Raw genomic sequence first — 20,263 nt, 5'->3', positions numbered from 1 at the left:
GGTTTTGTGCAATGTCCGTCTTGCTGTCCGTCCGTCTGTCCGTCCGTCCGTCCGTCCGTCTGTCCGTCTGTCCGTCTGTCCGTCTGTCCGTCTGTCCGTATGAACGCAGTTCATTTCGCCGCTATTGAAGCTAGAGACTTGAAATTTGGAACACATACTCGTGTATAACTCCGATTTATAAAGTGTTAAAATTTTCCCGATCCGCCCACTAGGGGCGTGGCAAATCGGAAAATGCATTTTCCGATATACCAGAAATCATGTTAGTTGAAGAGCTAGAAAGTTGAAATTTGGTATGTAGATCCGCGTTGACCCCCCAAGTCCAAAAACCTATGGTGGATATATCTACGCCCATTGGGGGCGTGGCAAATCAGATAAAACTGTATCTCCTAAAGTTCTAAGGCTAGAACGTTGAAATTTCGCACGTGAGCTAATGCTATAATTCTATAATGACTGATGAAAAAATTTTATGTCTACGCCTACTGGGGGCGTGGTAAATCGGACCTGAAGATATAGTAATTTTTCAAATTTGGCTATATTTTAGGCACTATTGATGCTAGAGACTTGAAATTTGGTATATATACGCGAGTTGACCTCCCAAGTCCAACAAGCTATGGTGGATATATGTCCGCCCAAAGGGGGCGTGGCAAACCGCAAAACTTTATATCTCCTACAGTTTAAGAGCTAGAAGCTTCAAATTTGGATAGTTGAGTTACTGGTAACGTCCTCTATCGATGCCCCAAAAATAATTGTCACGCCTTTTTGGGGGCGTGGCATATCGAAAAATACCCTGTAATTTTCACATTTTTTGAGCGTAAGCATTCAAATTTCGCATTTACGTTACCGTTAGCTCTTTCTAAGAACTGGCCAAAAATGAGGTGTCTACGGCCACTAGGGGCGTGGCAATCGGCATTTATAGTATCAAATTGAGACATTTATATGCTTGAGCTATCTATGTATGTACATGAATATACAAATAGGCTTAATAGGCATTGATAACACGGAAGGAAACATTTTTATAAAATCTAAAAATAAAATTTAAATATTTATTAAAAAATATAAAAGAAGCTAAAATAACAAAATTTGCAATTTACAAAAAAAAGTTCTCCGCGGGATTTGAACTCGCACCCAAGCCATGTTTGTCAAAATAACAAAAACAAATTTAGCCGGCGCCTTTGCCAACAACGCTACCACCTACTGTCAACAATAGTAATTAAAATGAAATGCAAAAATAAGATTCTTGTTATGAGAGTAGCGGATGGTAAATTCAAGAACAAAGCAAAAACAAATCAGTCTCATGTCAACGCTAGAGTATGCATTTATGTGTACATACATACATACACACATACAAATGAGCGCGTGCATAAGAAAGGCTGGAATGCTTGATGCTACATATGCGTGCAGTCTTATGTATGTACATACATATACATGCATATATGCGTACATACATATTTGAGGGCTTTTTAAGAAGAATAAAATATCTATTTTATAAAAAACGAAATATTTATGAAAAAAAAAAACTAAACCTTGATGGGGACTTGAACCTCCGCCGCTGTAACATAACTTGCGACGCCTTTAGCGCCCACGCTATCGCTTTGCTTTACAAACTGGTAGCTAAAATACAATAAGCTAATAACAGAGCGTCATCTGACAAAACTACAATAACAGCTAGAAAATCCAGAAATCAATCGCAATTCTTAGAATGCTAAAAAGCGCGCTTTTGTAATGTAAACAAACGCTAAAGAATCTGCAATAGGTGTGACCGAAAGCTATCAACGAAAATTACCATACATTTGTACTCAAAAAGTGCACGATCAATATAATAATTATCGATTACTCGATAAAAATTACCAAATGCTACAATATAATCAAAAAGCATAATTGTTTTGTACTAATTTTTTTTAAAGCCAAATTAAATTAAATTTTCAAAGGGACTGTGAATGAGTATTTCGCAGTCGGTAGCGCCCGACTGCAACGTTCTTACTTGTTTTTTTTTGTCCAACTGTGAGGGTTGTTCATTGTATGTTGCATGTCTTTTGATAGTGAAACTGGATATACATATTAATGGCTGGCAATTATTAGTTCAATTCAGGAAGCAATATATGCAAGATATTTATATATTATTTGTGCAATTAGTGCTTACCTATATATTTCATATATCATATTTCATTATTTATCTTTCCTGTCTTTAAGCTAACAAATAATCTTAGGAGTAGCTAAAGATATGCTTTAATTAGCTTAACAACTTGTTAATGAGCATTTAGCCATCATCATCATCATAAACATTTTCGAGTCTGACGACCTCAACGCACTTCCAGTTCAGTTCTGTGTTTACTCTCCGTCTTTGTGAACTTCTCTTTCTCTGTCGCTATCTCTCTCTCTCTCTCTCTCTCTTTCTGTGTTTGTGTCTGTTGCGGCTTTGGTTGCGTTTCCATTCCATTCACACTTGTGCTCACAAAGTGACATTCGCTGTTTGCTGCTCGCCCAGCATATTTTTGGCTCCAGACCGAAATCCAATTCACACTTACAACTCCTCGCACACACACACACATTGGCATAGACACGTAGCAAAAACATTGAGCCACGCGCAGCAGCCAAAACCACAATTATTAACAGTCAAAATGACCGCCCCCTACCCCTTCTCTATCAACCGGCTCAATGGAGAGGCGGAATGCAAAATGTGAAGTGAAAAAGCCGGCAGAGGGCGCCAAAAATTAATTAAGAACGCTTGCCATTCGGTGCTGGGCTCCTGTTACAAGTGCCAGCCAATTGCGCTGTTTGCCGGTAAGAGAGACAGAGAGCGAGAGCGAGCGAGAGTGCTGGATAGCGAGAGCGAGTCAGGCGAGTGGGCGAGAGCAAACAGATGAAAGTGCTACAGAGAGAGGGAAAGAGAGAGGGCGAGACCCAGCGCATGGCGGTGTTAATTACATTTGGGGCGCCAGCTGCAGCCAGCTTTGACCCAAATAGTGCCACGCCTTCGGCATGTTATGCGGTCAACACTTTTGCAATAAGGTCAGACAGCCATCTTAACAAAGCACCCACAGAACACACCCACCCTACCCTCGCACTTTGCGTTGCCTGGCTGTAATATCCCTGCCAAGAAAAGTCGCGCAACTTTCCGTTTTGGCGCGTTAATAACTTCTTTTTTCTCCAGCCCCGTCCTTAATGCGACCCTAGACGGTTCGGTAATTTAATGCGCCCCACTCAGAGCTGGGGTCATCCGCGGGGCGGAACCAGCGACTCTTTGGGTCGCCGCCCGTGACACTGAAAATAAAGGAGGCTAACGCCGCGACGCCGAGGTTGGCTAATTAGGTTTAAGCTGCTGCAGCGGTTTGTCTGCCCTTCGGTGACGTCATAAATGTGGGCTACCTTCATCACAGCGGTGCTGCGGCTGTTGCTGCTGTGTAATTTGGTATGAAATTAAATAAGGCTGCGTGGAGTGTCGCAGCGTTGTCGCAGCGCTTTCGTAATGAGTTTTTGTTTTATTTTATTTTATTTTATTTTCACTTGGCTCACTGGCGAGCTGAACTAATTTGCATTTCAAAGGAATTCAGTCAAGGCCAAAGTCACAGTAAATTTATGTTCAGGGTCAGGTTTCGGGATGTTGTGGCAGAGCCGCATTATTAATGTGCACAAATTTAAGAATAAAAAAATAAAAATAAAAAAACCATTTCTAACGGTTTTTGATTAACAATTTCGCATATCGTAAGAGAAAGGAAATTAGTCTGAGCACCAATAATATACTATTATGAGATTCGACTAATCGAACAATGAGATAATTAGAAAAAAAGAAGATATTTATTATTAATTAATAAAACATAATTAGATTCAATTACTAATACTGTATTATATAATAGTATTAGCTTATTAGCTTGAGCTAATATTTTTATATAATACAGTATTAGTAATTGTATTGTAGTATTGTATTGTAGTATTAGCTTATTAGCTTGAGCTAATATTTTTATATAATACAGTATTAGTAATTGAATCTAATTATGTTTAATTTAATCTCATTTTAAAAATGAAAATAAAGGAAGAAAGAAGGATATGATTCACCTATTTGCCGAGCTCTAATAAGAAGCGAATACTTAATTTAATGAAAGTCAATAAACAACATTGTTAAAATTAAAGATAAGATTCACTTACACGCTGAATCTCATAGGGTAACAAGCAAACTGTAGAGGACTGTTATACCCGTTGTCTTCTCAGTGAAGCACATAATATTATACTGCAGCCCATCCATCCGATAATTCCGCTTCCATTCAGTCGATATTGTCACAGTTTTAGCCGAGATTACTGTACTTTCATTTACCTGACATACAAGTGTATGTGTAACCCCAAAAGCAACCCCGAGCAGGACTCGAAAAGTTGCCGCCCATCATTTTGCTATTTTCAATTTTTCGCTGTCATTGTTGTTGTACTTTTCGCAAATCAGCGACAGACAAAAATCTTTTATTCAAATTTTATTTGATTGCTTTGCGATTTTCGCTGTTGTCGTCGAGCAAGTAGCACAGAAAGACTTCGTGGGAGCAGGAAAAGCTGCGACCGTGAGGCGGAGGCAGGCGACGCACATTTATTTGTATGAGAAATCAGCAGTGGAGGGCACAGAAAATATTATTTCGACGACAACAACTTAGGGTTATTGTTCAATTTAAACACGCAGACATTTGGAAAAGTGGAAAAATGCTGAACGATAACAAGAAAAGAAAAATAAAACGGGAAAAAGGGACAGCAGTGATGGCAGAAAAAATAAGTTCAGCATCAGCAGAGAAGGACAACAAGGAGACGTTGCAAATGCCAGGCTGGCCAGTCACTTGCAGTCATAGACCAAATTTGACGAGCAAATAGTTTGAAGCATACTTTAAGGCAGGCGGCCTGGACTGGCTGCATCCGATGCTGCAACTGCAAATTACATGAAATTGCATTTGCCGCCTCAGCAGTAGCAATAGACGACGGAGGCGGACGGCGAGGCAGCGCCAACAACAAGTTAAACAACATTAAACTCTTTAACCGCCACTGACTCGTAATACTTTATTATTAAATTTTGCACATTAACGGGCCACGACGCAGCTGGGAAAACAAAATCTAGATAAATATGGCATGCAGATTCTGCCTTGACTTTGTGGGTGTTGAGCTGTGCACGGCAACGGAGAGGGACCTCGAGACGGAGATGGGCGGGGAGGGAGATGTGGACGGGTGGGGCGGGGCAGGCAGTCAAGCGCACGGTTCAATTTGGTTGCCAACAACACGGACGTGGACACATAAGCGAGCGCCAGTCAGTCGTCTATAAATTATATCCGTTCCAAATTGAAATGCGCGTTAAAATGCAGTTAACTTGGCCGTTGGGTGTGCTCTGGCCATGTTGTTATGGCCACCGTTGCGAAACTGCCTTTTTTTATAACGTCTACTCACATTTTTTTTTACAGTTTGTGCGCACATAAAAATAGAAAATGGCTTTGAACGCGTTTGCCTGCGACACGAGCACATTAGACTCCTGCCGCAGATAGCAAGCACCAAGCACCAAGGACCGAGGACCCAGCGTCGACCACTGCAGCCAGTGACCATATCGCTAGCGGGCTCTTGGCCCAAATGCTGATGGCGCTTTTTACACACGCAACCGGTTCAATGTTATTGGGCACAGGTGAGCGTGAAGAGGCTGACCAACGAAGCTCGTCACCTCCATTAGCCATTTTCAATAAAAACGCAAACAGGGAAAAACATTTACAAACATATTCAAATTCAAGCTTGAAGAGTGGCCACAGTAGAGTGTGGAGTAGAGCTGGCAAGCTCTATCCTGGCACATCAGCGCATTAAGCCTTTGAAGTTGCTGTGCTGGTCAAAGCCTTTCTCAGTGATTCTCAGTGGACGCTGCGTGCGGCGCTCGAGTGCTAGCACATTTCATCACTGAGGCATGAATGAGTTTTCCTGATTAGATACGGGCCAATGACTCTCTGGAGTTGCTTTAAGGATTTAAGCCCTGTTCGAGTGGTCGACTCAAATTTGCCTAAAAGCAAAAGCCACACAAAACGTCGAGAACTACTATTCAACGCTTCAGTGGCATAAGTCAATGATAGAAAGTTGCTTAGCGGTTCGGTGGCTGGGTGGTGCGACGGTGTGGCTGCCTCTAGCTGAGAAAGAAGGCGCACGCAATTTGGCAAAATGCGTATAAACTTTTGAGGTCATGTGGACAAACAAACATGGCGCTGCAGCTTGTAAATACATTTGCTGAATAACTGTGAAATTAGCCAAGAGCCGGAGTAAAGGCAGGCATTTCGCTTGGCCAACACACGAGCTAAAGGAGGAAGAACTAACAAAAGCCATGCGCCAACATATAAAGAAAATTTTCCATTTTATATGAATTACAAACACAAGCACACACATACGGCGCCGCCACCACCACCATATCCACCACCACCCGTAGCAGCAGCAGCCATGTGTGCATGTGTATTGCTTTAATAGAAAATTGCAAAAGTTTCGCAAAAGAAAATGCCTCAGCCAGTCAGCCAGTCAGCCTCAGCCAACCCAAACAAGCCCGCGCCGCCGCTTAAATTGAAAAGAATATGGAAAAGTAGCTAGCCCGGCCCGGAGAGAAAAGCAAGTGGTGCTCGGGTGGTTGGGCGGTGGTGCTTAAGTGGTGGCAGATCTACTGCGCTCAGCACTGGGGGCTGCTTACGGCACTGGCACCGGCACTGGCAAGAAGCCCAAAGTAAGCATGAAATAAACCCTCATCGTCAACGGCAGCTTCGTTGTCTGTAAGCCAAATGGAATTAGGCAACCTGAATTTTCTATGCTCTGCAGTCAATTTTGATATGAGAAACTGATTTGCAAGACAAGACATCTGTATACAATTTTATATTTTATTTATTTTAGCTATGCAGTAGTATGTTTTTGAGTTTAACATGTTTAACAAGTATTCAGGTTAACTTACAATACTTTTTTTTATAAATTTGTATATTAAAAATGGGAATATATTTATTATTAAACTAATTTTCTGCTTCCTTAATCTTGCCTAGGTAGAATAACTATACAAAGGCGATTCATAATCAATGTTACTATCAATGCTATTAATATGTATATGAATAAGAGTTCTCTATGCGAGTCATGGGACATCGGTGAGCTGAGATGCTGTTGGGCCAAGTTAGGGTATTAGACAGCAACGCGGAGCAACGTACGCAGCAAACTCTATGAAGATTTACCGGTTTTAACGTTGCCAGTCAGCAGTTCGTTTTAGCAGTTGCGCCTGTCTATATGAGCGTGCATACATACAAATATATGTGGATGTGTATATATATATATATGTATATATATATATATGTGTGTGTGTGTGTGTGTGTGTATGTGGGGTCGGTCTGTGTCGCGTCTGGCATTATAATGCCGAGCGCATGTTGCGTTGCCTCTCGCTTGCCCCACGCTTAGCTCCAACTTCAACTTCAGCTCTCGCTTCCTGTGCGCCCTGTCATTTCGTCGTGTTCTCGGAGGCCGTGGCTTGGCCTGCCTTAGAGCAGCAGCAGCAGCAGCTCGACTCAGTCTCTATTTCAGTCTCAGCAGCCGCATCGCATGCGTATCGATTTTGTTGTAGCACAACAGTGGAAGAGGGAGAGGGAGAGGTAGAGTGAGAAGAAAGGTAACTGAGCGAGACAGGTGAGAGGACACTGCTCTATTCACCACATGTTGAGTTCAGAGCGAGTGTCAAACCCACACACATTCAATTTATCAGGGAATATAATGTGTTAATTGCTTCGGGATTTGCGCCTGTTGTTGCCCTCGCCGCAGCCGCTGCCGTTGCCGTTGCCGTTGCCGTTCATGATTGAGGCTCGTATATCTTGGCGAATTTATGTCGGCCTTATCTATGCACGCGCTGCTCTGCAATTTGATGGCCGATTTGCCAGCGATAAAGCCCGTCCCGCAACTAGACCCTAGCCCAGTCGAGCTTTCCATGGAAGCAGAACTCGCATGACTTTGTTGTGGCACTGTCCACGCCACCCCGTCCACTGAGCCACTGACACAAGCTCCGACTCCACCTTCTGCTATAGGCCAGCGGTTATCAGCATTGGCTATCAGTAAACGTCCAAGAGAGAGGGCAATAGCTAGCACACAGAGAAAGAGAGAGAGGGAGACCTGCAAAGTAGTGCGTGTGGCAGGGCCATAAACAATCTAGACTACACTTAAGGCCAGCCAATTGCATTCGCATTCGCATTCTCATGTCGCTGCTGGCATGTTTTTTGATGGAAAATAATTAAGTTAATGTAAAATGCATTTTCAAATTGTATAGCAAAGCCTAATTATCATGCCGTTCCATGCTTAGAGCACAACTTGCCAATTTCCCATTCGCATTCACAAACACAATTATAGACACAGTACAGAAGCCTATAGTATGTATGTATGTATAGATATATTGTGCATATTGTGTGAGTTGGATAAATGATTAGTTTGACTTGAGGCGTTTCTGTAATACATGCTCGAATTGGGGAGCTTCAGCAGAATGAAAGGCAGATAATTAGGGGTATTTCGCCCCTAAAAACCGAGCCCAGTCTCGAAAAACTTTCGTCACCCTGCACTTACGTTTATGATCTGCTCAAAATGCTCTTTGCTTTCATCGCGTCTGTTGGGGATATCTCCCCGTAATCGCAAACTGGTTCGGGCTGTTTAGCCTTCGCGCTGTGGCCCAGTGTGTCAGGTCATTAATTTCATTAAAATTGCATCAAAATTTATGGTGGAGTTGCGACCAATTTGCTTGTAATCCATCAGCGCGTCGCATCGCGCTGCCAGCCCTCGAGCTCTTTTGTGTACTTTTCCGAACAGGCCCAAAACCAAATTACAACGTGGCCCTTAACATGTTAATAAAATAAAATGCGACACGCAAAATAATGAAAAGCCAACTCGGGAGCTGATCTGAATTCGGCGCAAATTCAATTACAAGCAGCTTATGCGATAAGTGGTGATGGGCCAAAGCTGAGGCTGAGGCGAAAGCGAAAGCCGCAAGCCACAAGCCCTAGATAAGCTCGCTCCCATATCAGAGGGATCGGATCTGCAGATGCACCTGCGCCTGCTAGTCAACCTGGAAGATTTGAGTCCTTTGCATATTTATGCACGTGTGAGAAACGAGCTGAATGCATAATTTAATAAGCAGGCAGCTAGAAGGATCCATTAACAATTTCGCAGCAGGATTAAAGGACGACTTTGGCCTAGTCATAAAACTGCAACTTAATTGTTAATTAAAGGGCGCGCAATGTGCGTACCTCTCCCCTATTGCGTCCTGCGCACCGAGTGCTGCCGCTCGGCCTACGGCATGTCACGTTGCAGCGGCAGCTGCCTCTTGTGCAACGTCTATCAACATAATGACATTGAGTTACACGAAAAAATGTTCCGCATACTGAATAGTTTTGACTTTCAAGTTCGGCTCGCGTTCGAAGTGTGGAAATTATAATAAATTTTAACTGTGGGCACTGCAATTATGCGGACACCTTGCTCTGGCCATATATTGCCATATTGACAGCTTGATTGATGCCTGGCCTGTGCGGTCCCGACATCTGTTTAGCATTTTTACGCCTAATCGAAAAACCGATCAAACGATTTTGCATAAGTTCAGCGATCACCAACTTCGAACTGGATACCATAAAATTCGAATTGCAAACTTCAAACTGCAAACGGCCAACGGGTGGTCCAAGACCCAGTCCCTGTTCGAGGCCCAGCTCCAGTGCCAGTCGCAGTTAACCAACTGCCTGCCGTTGCTCAGTGAATGCCATCAGAGACAATAAATTTCATAAATAGCTTATGCATAAAATGCCAAGCCTCCTCCCGGTCCGCACACCTTCATCAGGCACCGCCCGCTGTGTTAATATTAATTGGACGACATAATTGCAGCGCACCGCTGCCCATAATAATCGACCCGGGCCAAGATGAGCAAGAAGTTGCGGCCAGCCAAAAACACGTTTCGGGCCAATCTTCATAAAGCAGAAGTGCTGCTGACCAGAGCCCAGACCCCAACTCAATTCAGCTCAGCTCAACTCAACTCAACTCAAGTCAACGCAAGTCCGGTAGTTGGCTGCCGCCCGGCAATTGGAATTTGTGTAAATTTGGCAAACGTTGCATTGACGACACCAAGCTGGGCAGCCAACTGGTCAGCCGGTCAACTAACTGGGAGGATTGCATGTTGGCCACTTCCATACATAATTACGGGTTGCATTTTATACACTGACGCAAAAGGGCTTCCAGCAGCGGCCAAGCGCTATACAGCTCTTGCCTGAAAACATAGAGTGATATAATTGAAAACTCAAATAATAGACAAAGTATTAAGTATAACAGTTTATTTTTACAAATGAAAATTATTCTATATCGTTTTATAGATTAATTATTATTTTGTAGTAATTTAAAATAAATTTAAAGAATTAATAATAATGATTAGCAATACCATAAATTTTTATTGTATTAAGCAAATATTTAGAATAAATTAAAAAAATATTTATTTGAATATTTTGATTGTTTCAAATAAAATTTTAGAATTTATTTAAACAATTTTTATTTCTATTTTTAATAATTGCATGTTATTTAATGCATTTAAGATAATTTATAAGAATTAATATTATAATTGACTAACATGCTTTAAACGGTTCGACAATGATAATCAAATGTAAGAAAGTAATAGATTTTTATAATGAAATAAAATAAGATTCGGTATAAGTCCCATTTACCAATAATGACTTGACCTGACTTACATGCAAAACATAGTTGCCTCTATGGCAAGAGTATTGATTGTTCGGTGCGAGGAGTGCAGGCACAGCATGTGTGCAATTATCGGTGTGTGTCCTGGCTAATTTATTGTCTTTGGCGCTGCCCTAAATCCAAATGTAATACAATATGCACATATATCATATTTAAGTACCGAGTCCAAAAACACATCCCGTATTTATGGTCTGCTAATATGCGGTTTTAGTTTAACGGCCATTCGGCCATAGGAGCGTCGTGGAATCGATGGACCGAATGACCGAGAGGGGGGGATTCTAAATGGGCTGAAGACTGCTTCCGTAAACTGGGCAAGGGCTAAGCTCGAGTGCCCGCCCTAGCTTGGACTAACTGCCACGACTGAGAGCCCGTCGAATGCAGGCAGCAGGAGCACCGCAGGAGGGAAAGTACAGGCTGTAAGAATTTAAAATGCTTGCGCTTTAGGTTGTTTGCTCATCATCAGCAAAACGCACGCCCTCGCGACAGTACATTATATCCCTTGCAAATATTTATTTTACGCTCTGTTTTTATTTTCCCTGAAATCAGTTAAATGGACTGTGCTGTTTGCTTTGCTTGCCTTGGTGCGACAGTTTGATGCGCAGTCCTTTAATAAGCCCCTGAATAATGGCCGAGGCTTAGGCGTGAGCCAGCGATTGCTCATGTGGGTGGTAGGCGTGCTTCACATGTGTGCAGACCAAAATGGTGAGCCGTATCGGAATGCCAATTGGCTATGAAGAAAGCGGATGCGTGCCAAACGAGGTGGAGTGTTAAGCGAGAGAATCGCTAACTTGCAGAGCCCAAAATGCAAAAGGAGACCAGCTAAAGCCGGACTAAAGACACAAAATTCTGAACTGAAGATGTTTGCCACTGCTGGCAAATGGGCAGCACAAATGTAACAAAAATTGCGCACAATTACGGGGCAAAAGCCCAGGCAAGTGGTCCAACCCTCCATCGCGCTCATTCCAATCGCACCTTATCCGAGCGGAAAAGAATTATTACGTTGAATTTTCTTTCATTTTTTGGGCAGAGAAAAAAGAGAGATTTCTCATTGTATGATAGCGACAGACCAAGTGTGCCGTAAGCAGCAGCCAGGACACAGCGCTGTCCACGTCTCACGTGCACATGACAGTGGAGTAAACAATTTCATTTCGCGCGGGCAGCTCAGCAGGACCGAAAGATAACTGCTACAAACGAGGCACAAGATGCTGCCTGCAATAACAACGGCAACAACAAGAACAATGACAACAGCAGCCAGGACAAAAAGGACAGTACTTGAGTTCCTTTATTTTTTTCTTCACATTTTTTCGACTCTCGCTTTTTTTTTTATACCCTGAACCCATTGAAAATTGGAAATCAGGGTATAATGGTTTTGTTAAAAATATGTAACAGGCAGAAGGAGGCGTGGCAGACCCCACAAAGTATATATATTCTTGATCAGGGCGACAAGCTGAGTCGATTTGGCCCTGTCCGTCTGTCTGTCCGTCCGTCCGTCCGTCCGTCCGTATGACTGAAAACGCGTCGATTTCAGAAGATATAAGAGCTAGAGACTTCAACTTTTTTTTTAAATGTCCGTATATATCGCGCGCATATCGAGTTTATCACTAAAAAACGATAACTCATTCCGATACTTTTTTATCGATAAAAAACCTTATCGTCGATCACTTAAAAAATTATATCTCCTACATCTTTCAAGCTAGAGTCTCCAAATTTAAAATGTATATAAAGATGTATTTTATACAATTTCGGTTTTTGTTAAAATTTACCCCCCACACCTAAATCCACCCCCTCACCCTCATCTTTGTAAAAGTCGTATATCAAATACTAGAGACTTGTGATTCGGTATACACATACATTTTAACATTATGATTACGTTCTGAAAGTTTCATTACGATCGTACGTCTAGAAATAAAATTATTCAACAAATAAGTTGTCATTATACTGCCAACACTGCAGCGCAACCCAAGCGCAATCGCCTGTATATGTGAGTGTGTGTATATGCGTTTGTTTGTTTGTATGCGTGTGTGTGTGTGTGCGTGTGTGTTTGCTAATTATTATTGAAATATCAGTTGCTCGAAGGGTTCAGGGGATCTCGTAGTCGAGCAGTCTCGACTAGAGCTTTCTTACTTTTTTTTTTTTTTTTTTTGGAGCCAGCAAACGTAATAACAACAAGGCCAACCACCACAAAAGCATAAGAAGTTGCGTAAATATATTGTCCCGTCGGTCTGTCGAGTTGAGTGTGGCGGGGTCAGGGAAGGGGGTTACCTATAAAGAGGACACTATTCAGCAGCAAGTTGTGGGCGTTGCGCAACTGAACAAGGAAGCAAATGTGGGTGAGTGCGACGCAGTTAGTCGAGCGTGCCTGGCGGCTTTTAATGCGTGCGTCTATAAATTTTACACGCCTTTTGTGGCTGGGCAGATGGTGGGCGGTGCACGTGGCCGGCCAGTTTCTGAAACTGTCAAATTGTTACTGTTTCAGCTCCTTTGGGGGTAGTCGAGCGACGTTCTGGCTACAGGAATTTTTATAATTTTATAATTTTTTTTGGTTTATTTAGCTATAAAATCTGAGAGCAGTTTAAAATAGGAACAATGTTTTGGTAGAGATATTGAAATGTTGATTTCCATTCAATGGAAACTTTATCTTTTTTGGGGGACTTGAATTTCCCCCAACTGTGATCTATATTCTTTTGCTCTGTGGAAAATTCAGACTCTTCTAATTCATCTCGGCTCATTTTAATTTAATTGTAATAATTCAATATCTATATTTCAATCATTTTCTTTTTTTTTTTTTAATTTAGCGTAAGGTCTCCCCATAATCGTGCTCCATAATAATGCTCCATTCTTATCTTAGGCGTACAAGCTAAGAAATATCCCTCATAATTATACCTCTGTCATATATTCAACATGGGGGTAACATGATTTGATGACCTTCCAGTTTTTGTAATCTACTTCTACAATTATTAGCTTTAATTTCCCTTTAAACCGTTGGCATTGAAATCGAATTTCTTTATTATTCTTCATCAGAGTCCTGAACTTCATCGGTAGATTCAACCTCAGAATCCTCATTTGCATCACCATTTGATTCTAAGGATATTTTCGTTGCCTCTTTTACTTCTTCACAATCGTCCGAGCATTCATAATCCATATCTCTTTCGGAAGAATCTTCATTTTCACTTTGGGATGCTGCCTCGGAATCTTTTATCTGGACTGGCTCCTCCTCATTTGCAATGTCATTTGACACTCCAATTATTTCCGTGGTCTCTTTATCGTCTTTCGAGCTTTGATTTTCCATGTCTCCCTCGGGCAAATTTTCATTTTCATTAAGGGCTGCTGGTTCACGATTCATTGACTGAGTTGGATTCTCTTCACTTGCATCACCAGTTGAGTATCGAATTTTTTCCTTAGCCTCTCCTACAACTTCTTCAATATCGACAAGACCTTGGCTTTCCATAGCTCCCTCGGAAGAATCTTCGATTTCAGTAAGTAATGCTGTCTGACAATTCATTGATTGGGTTCGCTCCTCTTCATTTTCATCTTCATCACCGCCAGCTAATTCTTCAATTATATCCGTAGCTTCTTCTTCATCATATTCCGAACTTTGATTTTCCATATCGCCCTCGGAAGAATTTGCGTTTTCTCTTGGGGGTTCTTCATTTTCATGGTCTGTTGATTCTTCACTTATTTCCTCTTCTTCACTATCGTCCGAACTTTGATTTTGCATAGCTCCCTCGGAGGAATTTTCAATTTCACTAAGTAATGCTGTCTGATAATTTATTGACTGCGTTTGCTCCTCTTCATTTGCATCACCATTTGATTCCGTAGCCTCTTCTTCTCCATAATCCGAGTCTTGATTTTCCATAGCTTCCTCGGAAGAATCGTTATTTTCACTAAGTTCACTAGTTGATTCTTCAATTAATTCTTCACCATCATTCATGTCACTCTCGATAGAATCTTCACTTTCACTAAGTTGTACCTCACGAATCATTGACTGGGTTGGCTCCTCTTCATCACCAGTTGATTCTTCATTTGATTCCGTAGCCTCTCCTTTCTCTTCACCTTCGTTCTTCTTCACTTCATTCTTTTCCTTCATTCGGAGTCTTCTGATCGGGCGGAGTTATGGAAGACGGGCAAGGAGGAGGGGCAGGGGGCGAGGGGGCGGGGAGGAACGGGGGCGCCGGCAGCAGCGGAGGCGGCGGGGCGAAGGGGCGGCGCGCGGGAGGGGCGGCGGGAGGCGGTTGCGGGAGGAGGGGGCGGCGGCAGGGCCAGAGGGGCGGGGCCTGGCGGGGCGAGAGTGAGGCTGGGCGGAGAGCGTAAGGCGGCGGAGGAGCCGGCGAACGGAGGGGCCTGGCGGCGGGGGCGGGGGAGTGGCGGCGGATCGGAGAAGAGGCGCGGAGGAGTAGGGGAGGAGGAGGAGGGGCGAGAGAGCGGAGTGGAGGAGGCGGAGGGGGAGGAAGAGGAGAGAGAGGGGGAGGAGAGACGGCGGAGGAGGAGAAAGAAGAGGCGAAGGAGGAGGAGGGGGCGAAGGAGGCGGCGAAGGAGAGGAAGAGGAGGAGGGAGGAGGGGGAGAAGGGGAGGATCTCGAGGAGGAGGAGAAGGATGAGAGAAAGGAGGAGGAGTCGGCTTCTTGGGCGGATGGGGAGCGAGATAGGCGGAGGAGCGGAGGAGGAGCTGGGTAGGCTTCTTCTTCCTTTTCTCCTTATTGATAGGCTTTTTTTCGAGAGATCTTCGAGGAGGATGAGGCTTGGAGGAGTCTTCTTTTCTTCTTCTTCTTTTTCTTCTTCTTCTTTTTCTTCTTCTTCTTTTTCATCTTCTCCTTCTTCTTCTTCTTCTTCTTCCTTTTCTCCTTTGTCTTCACCTTCTTCTCCTTCTCCTTCGTCTTCTTCTTTTTCTTCTTTTTCTTCTCTCTCTTCCTTTTCCTCTTCTTCTTCTTCTTCGTCTTTTTTTTCTTCTTCTTCTCCCTCCTTCTCTTCCTCTTCTTCTTCGGAATAAACAAAAATAGAATTTTCTTCTAAATTAATACCTTCCATACAAATAATATTATCTGCTTCGCTGTTTTCCTCTGTTTCCTCGCTGTCCATATTTGAATTCCCTTCTTCAGATATTTCTGTTCCTTGACCACTTTCATCACAATCAATATCGGAACCTACAAGAGGGCTTGAGCCATCAATAGACTTCTTAACAACTGAACTAGTTAATGACCCAGATTTGTCCTGACGAACATACTTATTATCGCGTTCGTTTGTTTTGTCAGGGCTCTCAGAATTCTCGGCAATATGTCTTTTAAAAGGTTTACCAGTTACAAGACCAGAAATTGCATCCTGTTTAGTTTTCGAATTCCGATCTTTCATATTTGAGTTTTCTATGTCATCCTCAGAGGATTCTTCATCGGGGTCACTTATTGTTTCTGGCTCATTACCTGTATAATCTTCATCGTCTGGATATCTAAAAAGTTTTGTGTCTTCACTATCATCAATAGACTTCTTAACAGCTGAACTAGTTAATGACCCAGATTTGTCCTGATGAACATACTTATTATCGCGTTCGTTTGTTTTATCAGGGCTGTCAGAATTCTCGGCAATATGTCTTTTAAAAGGTTTACCAGTTACAAGACCAGAAATTGCATCCTGTTTAGTTTTCGAATTCCGATCTTTCATATTTGAGTTTTCTATGTCATCCTCAGAGGATTCTTCATCGGGGTCACTTATTGTTTCTGGCTCATTACCTGTATAATCTTCATCGTCTGGATATCTAAAAAGTTTTGTGTCTTCACTATCATCAATAGACTTCTTAACAGCTGAACTAGTTAATGACCCAGATTTGTCCTGACGAACATACTTATTATCGCGTTCGTTTGTTTTGTCAGGGCTGTCAGAATTCTCGGCAATATGTCTTTTAAAAGGTTTACCAGTTACAAGACCAGAAATTGCATCCTGTTTAGTTTTCGAATTCCGATCTTTCATATTTGAGTTTTCTATGTCATCCTCAGAGGATTCTTCATCGGGGTCACTTATTGTTTCTGGCTCATCACCTGTAGAATCTACATCGTCTGGATATCTAAAAAGGTTTGTGTCTTCACTATCATCAATAGACTTCTTAACAGCTGAACTAGTTAATGACCCAGATTTGTCCTGACGAACATACTTATTATCGCGTTCGTTTGTTTTGTCAGGGCTCTCAGAATTCTCGGCAATATGTCTTTTAAAAGGTTTACCAGTTACAAGACCAGAAATTGCATCCTGTTTAGTTTTCGAATTCCGATCTTTCATATTTGAGTTTTCTATGTCATCCTCAGAGGATTCTTCATCGGGGTCACTTATTGTTTCTGGCTCATTACCTGTATAATCTTCATCGTCTGGATATCTAAAAAGTTTTGTGTCTTCACTATCATCAATAGACTTCTTAACAGCTGAACTAGTTAATGACCCAGATTTGTCCTGACGAACATACTTATTATCGCGTTCGTTTGTTTTGTCAGGGCTGTCAGAATTCTCGGCAATATGTCTTTTAAAAGGTTTACCAGTTACAAGACCAGAAATTGCATCCTGTTTAGTTTTCGAATTCCGATCTTTCATATTTGAGTTTTCTATGTCATCCTCAGAGGATTCTTCATCGGGGTCACTTATTGTTTCTAGCTCATCACCTGTAGAATCTTCATCGTCTGGATATCTAAAAAGGTTTGTGTCTTCACTATCATCAATAGACTTCTTAACAGCTGAACTAGTTAATGACCCAGATTTGTCCTGATGAACATACTTATTATCGCGTTCGTTTGTTTTATCAGGGCTGTCAGAATTCTCGGCAATATGTCTTTTAAAAGGTTTACCAGTTACAAGACCAGAAATTGCATCCTGTTTAGTTTTCGAATTCCGATCTTTCATATTTGAGTTTTCTATGTCATCCTCAGAGGATTCTTCATCGGGGTCACTTATTGTTTCTGGCTCATCACCTGTAGAATCTTCATCGTCTGGATATCTAAAAAGTTTTGTGTCTTCACTATCATCAATAGACTTCTTAACAGCTGAACTAGTTAATGACCCAGATTTGTCCTGACGAACATACTTATTATCGCGTTCGTTTGTTTTGTCAGGGCTGTCAGAATTCTCGGCAATATGTCTTTTAAAAGGTTTACCAGTTACAAGACCAGTAATTGCATCCTGTTTAGTTTTCGAATTCCGATCTTTCATATTTGAGTTTTCTATGTCATCCTCAGAGGATTCTTCATCGGGGTCACTTATTGTTTCTGGCTCATCACCTGTAGAATCTTCATCGTCTGGATATCTTAAAAGTTTTGTGTCTTCACTATCATCATCTGAGCAATTAAAATATTGTTTCGTGGGTGTATCCTTATCAACATCGTTTTCACCATCCGAGGAGTCATCCTCCGAGGTACTTAACGGTTCCTCGACTTTCATCTCCTGATAGTGATTTGATTCAAATTGACTGTTAGGTTGCTGAAAACACGCCTTGAGTTTTAAAATATCCAGAAACTCTAACCACTCTGAGTACATGCTATCAGCCGATCGTTTTGACTCATTATCTTTTAGCTGGACACAGAAGCCTAGCAGAAGGTTTCTTCGTGTAATACGTAACTCATAGAACGGTGTACCTCTGCTGGCATATGATTTAATCAGAAAATCCTTAGTGGTTAGTTCAGGTCGGTTAATGTCTGTGTCCGGGTTATTCATCGCCTTTAATTTTTCAGAATCATATTCCCTCACCAAGCGTTCAAAATCCCAAAGGCTCATCTTACAATCATGTCCGCCAACTATGAACATTTTGTTATCGTGCCCAAACTCAATGCTGTTGATAGCCGCAGTGTGGTGGGACAGCCAGCGAACCATTTGTTCTTTATCAGTGTCCCAAAGGATCACATAACTATCATCACCTCCGGAGACCAAGTAGCGTCCACATATGGAGAACGCGAGCGCATTGATGGAATTCCTGTGCGCACTGAAGATGCGCACTTGAGTAGCTTTCATAACGTCCCACAAGCGAACTGTGCAGTCGGCTGAGCCAGTCGCGAGGTAGTGCCTGTTTGGATGGAACTGGCAGATGATGACCTCGGCTAAATGCCCCATAAGAATGCAGACTGATTTCTTGCTGTCCTGCGTCCAAATGCGCGCGGTGCGATCGTCTGAAGAGGTGGCAAAGAAATAGCCTAACGGAGCATATACAACGCTGTAGATGGCACCGCAGTGTCCGGGATAGATGACAACACAGTTCCAGGACAGCAGGCACCAACAACGAACAGTTCGATCCTGTGAACAGCTAAGTAGGAAACGGTCATTTGGAGAAAAACTACATCCATAAATGGGTCCTTGGTGGCCATAGAGTGTACGTCTCAATTTTCTCTTGGTCGCATCTAACATGCTGTCATCTATGCCGGATATGCTAGTGTCGAGCCTCTTCAGGCATTCTGCCGACTTGAGCTGCACCAGCTTTGAGGAAGTCAACGAGAAAATATGGATTAGGGAAGAGTCGGTGCCAATGGAAATCATTGTGGTTTTGCTTGAGAAGGAGGCGCATATTACGGTCTCTGAGCTCTCTTGCGCCGTATATAGGTAGGCCGATGGCAGGCTCTCACGGTTAAGTGGTACGCGCCGCTCCTCATCATCCTTTAGTCGTTCCTGGTCCCAACGCTTCGGAGTAGGAATGTAGAGGCGATTGCCTATCGGCAAATACTCATTTCCAGCTAGAGAGCTTTTGTCCTTCTTGAAACGCCTACGCTTCATGGGTCGCGGGCTACTTTCCTTATTTTCTTTGACTGTGTCGGTGGTAGCCCAATAAATCTTTTCCAAAATAGGTGAACCAATGCGATTGACTTGACGCGGCTCCTCGTTTTCATCATAAGGACTTAGATCGAAATGTCTAAGAAATGTTTCCTGTAATGAACGGCTCCAACGTTCCATGTGGAGCAGAAGCACGTAATAGGTCTCTTCGAGCATGCAGAAATGAATTTTTTCGTCAGAGAGGAGCCTTTTGGCTTTGTTTGGTAAATCACCTGGAGTCTGTAGTATCATTAGTTTACCCACGCGTGCTACGTAAGAGTGATCAATGTAACGCATGGAGCTCTCCACAAACGACTTGCCTTTCCGGTACTTTCCACTGGAAACCATTCGCAGGTAGGCCAACGCAAGAGCCGGATACATAAGGCTGTATATTTCGTACTTGAAGCGGTTGGGAACTCGGTCCACAATCTTGCGAATTTTATGAAACAGTTTCTCGTAATCGTTCAGCACGTTTGAGTGAAGAAGATCCGAACTAAAAGCGTCCTCTTCATAGTCGGGCTCAAACATGTTGTCTTCAATATTGTTATCTTGTTCGTAAAAGTCCTTAGCGACCTTTGAGCCAGATTTCTGCTGCTTTGCTTTTCGTCGCCACCTCAACTCTTCAGTATCCGAATCTTTCGTAGAAGGTGGCGAAGAGATAATACTGGCGGCTCCAATGCCGCCCTGCGCTTTATTCTCAGCCATTTTGGATAAGTTTGTTAAGTACGTTATTGTGGTCTTTTCAAAGTCTCGCTTCTTATCAGAAGAGGATACCGTCT

The 20,263-nt window shown here is 42.6% G+C and overlaps 2 protein-coding genes across 2 annotated transcripts; both read right to left on the bottom strand.

Moving 5' to 3' along the window:
- Positions 1-13,406: 13,406 nt before the first annotated feature.
- Positions 13,407-14,806, bottom strand: LOC108650320 (uncharacterized). Its single transcript, XM_018099436.2, has one exon. The coding sequence runs from the start codon at positions 14,804-14,806 to the stop codon at positions 13,727-13,729; it is 1,080 nt and encodes a 359-aa protein (XP_017954925.2). The 3' UTR covers positions 13,407-13,726.
- Positions 14,803-20,189, bottom strand: can (cannonball). Its single transcript, XM_089259229.1, has 2 exons — positions 15,458-20,189; positions 14,803-14,813 (listed from the first exon to the last, which is right to left on the bottom strand). The coding sequence occupies exons 1-2, from the start codon at positions 20,187-20,189 to the stop codon at positions 14,803-14,805; spliced, it is 4,743 nt and encodes a 1,580-aa protein (XP_089115355.1).
- Positions 20,190-20,263: the final 74 nt, after the last annotated feature.

This window comes from Drosophila navojoa, chromosome 4, assembly GCF_054131105.1.
Source record: "Drosophila navojoa isolate 15081-1374.11 chromosome 4, UAZ_NAV_1.0, whole genome shotgun sequence".
NCBI classification, from domain to species: domain Eukaryota; kingdom Metazoa; phylum Arthropoda; class Insecta; order Diptera; family Drosophilidae; genus Drosophila; species Drosophila navojoa.
The sequence above is the reverse complement of the archived record's forward strand: the minus strand, read 5'-3'. Positions and strand labels throughout refer to the sequence as shown.

Bases quoted from the DNA above. Each gene is read 5' to 3' on its own strand.
- LOC108650320 (XM_018099436.2), bottom strand. From the start codon at position 14,806: ATGAAGGAAAAGAATGAAGTGAAGAAGAACGAAGGTGAAGAGAAAGGA.
- can (XM_089259229.1), bottom strand. From the start codon at position 20,189: ATGGCTGAGAATAAAGCGCAGGGCGGCATTGGAGCCGCCAGTATTATC.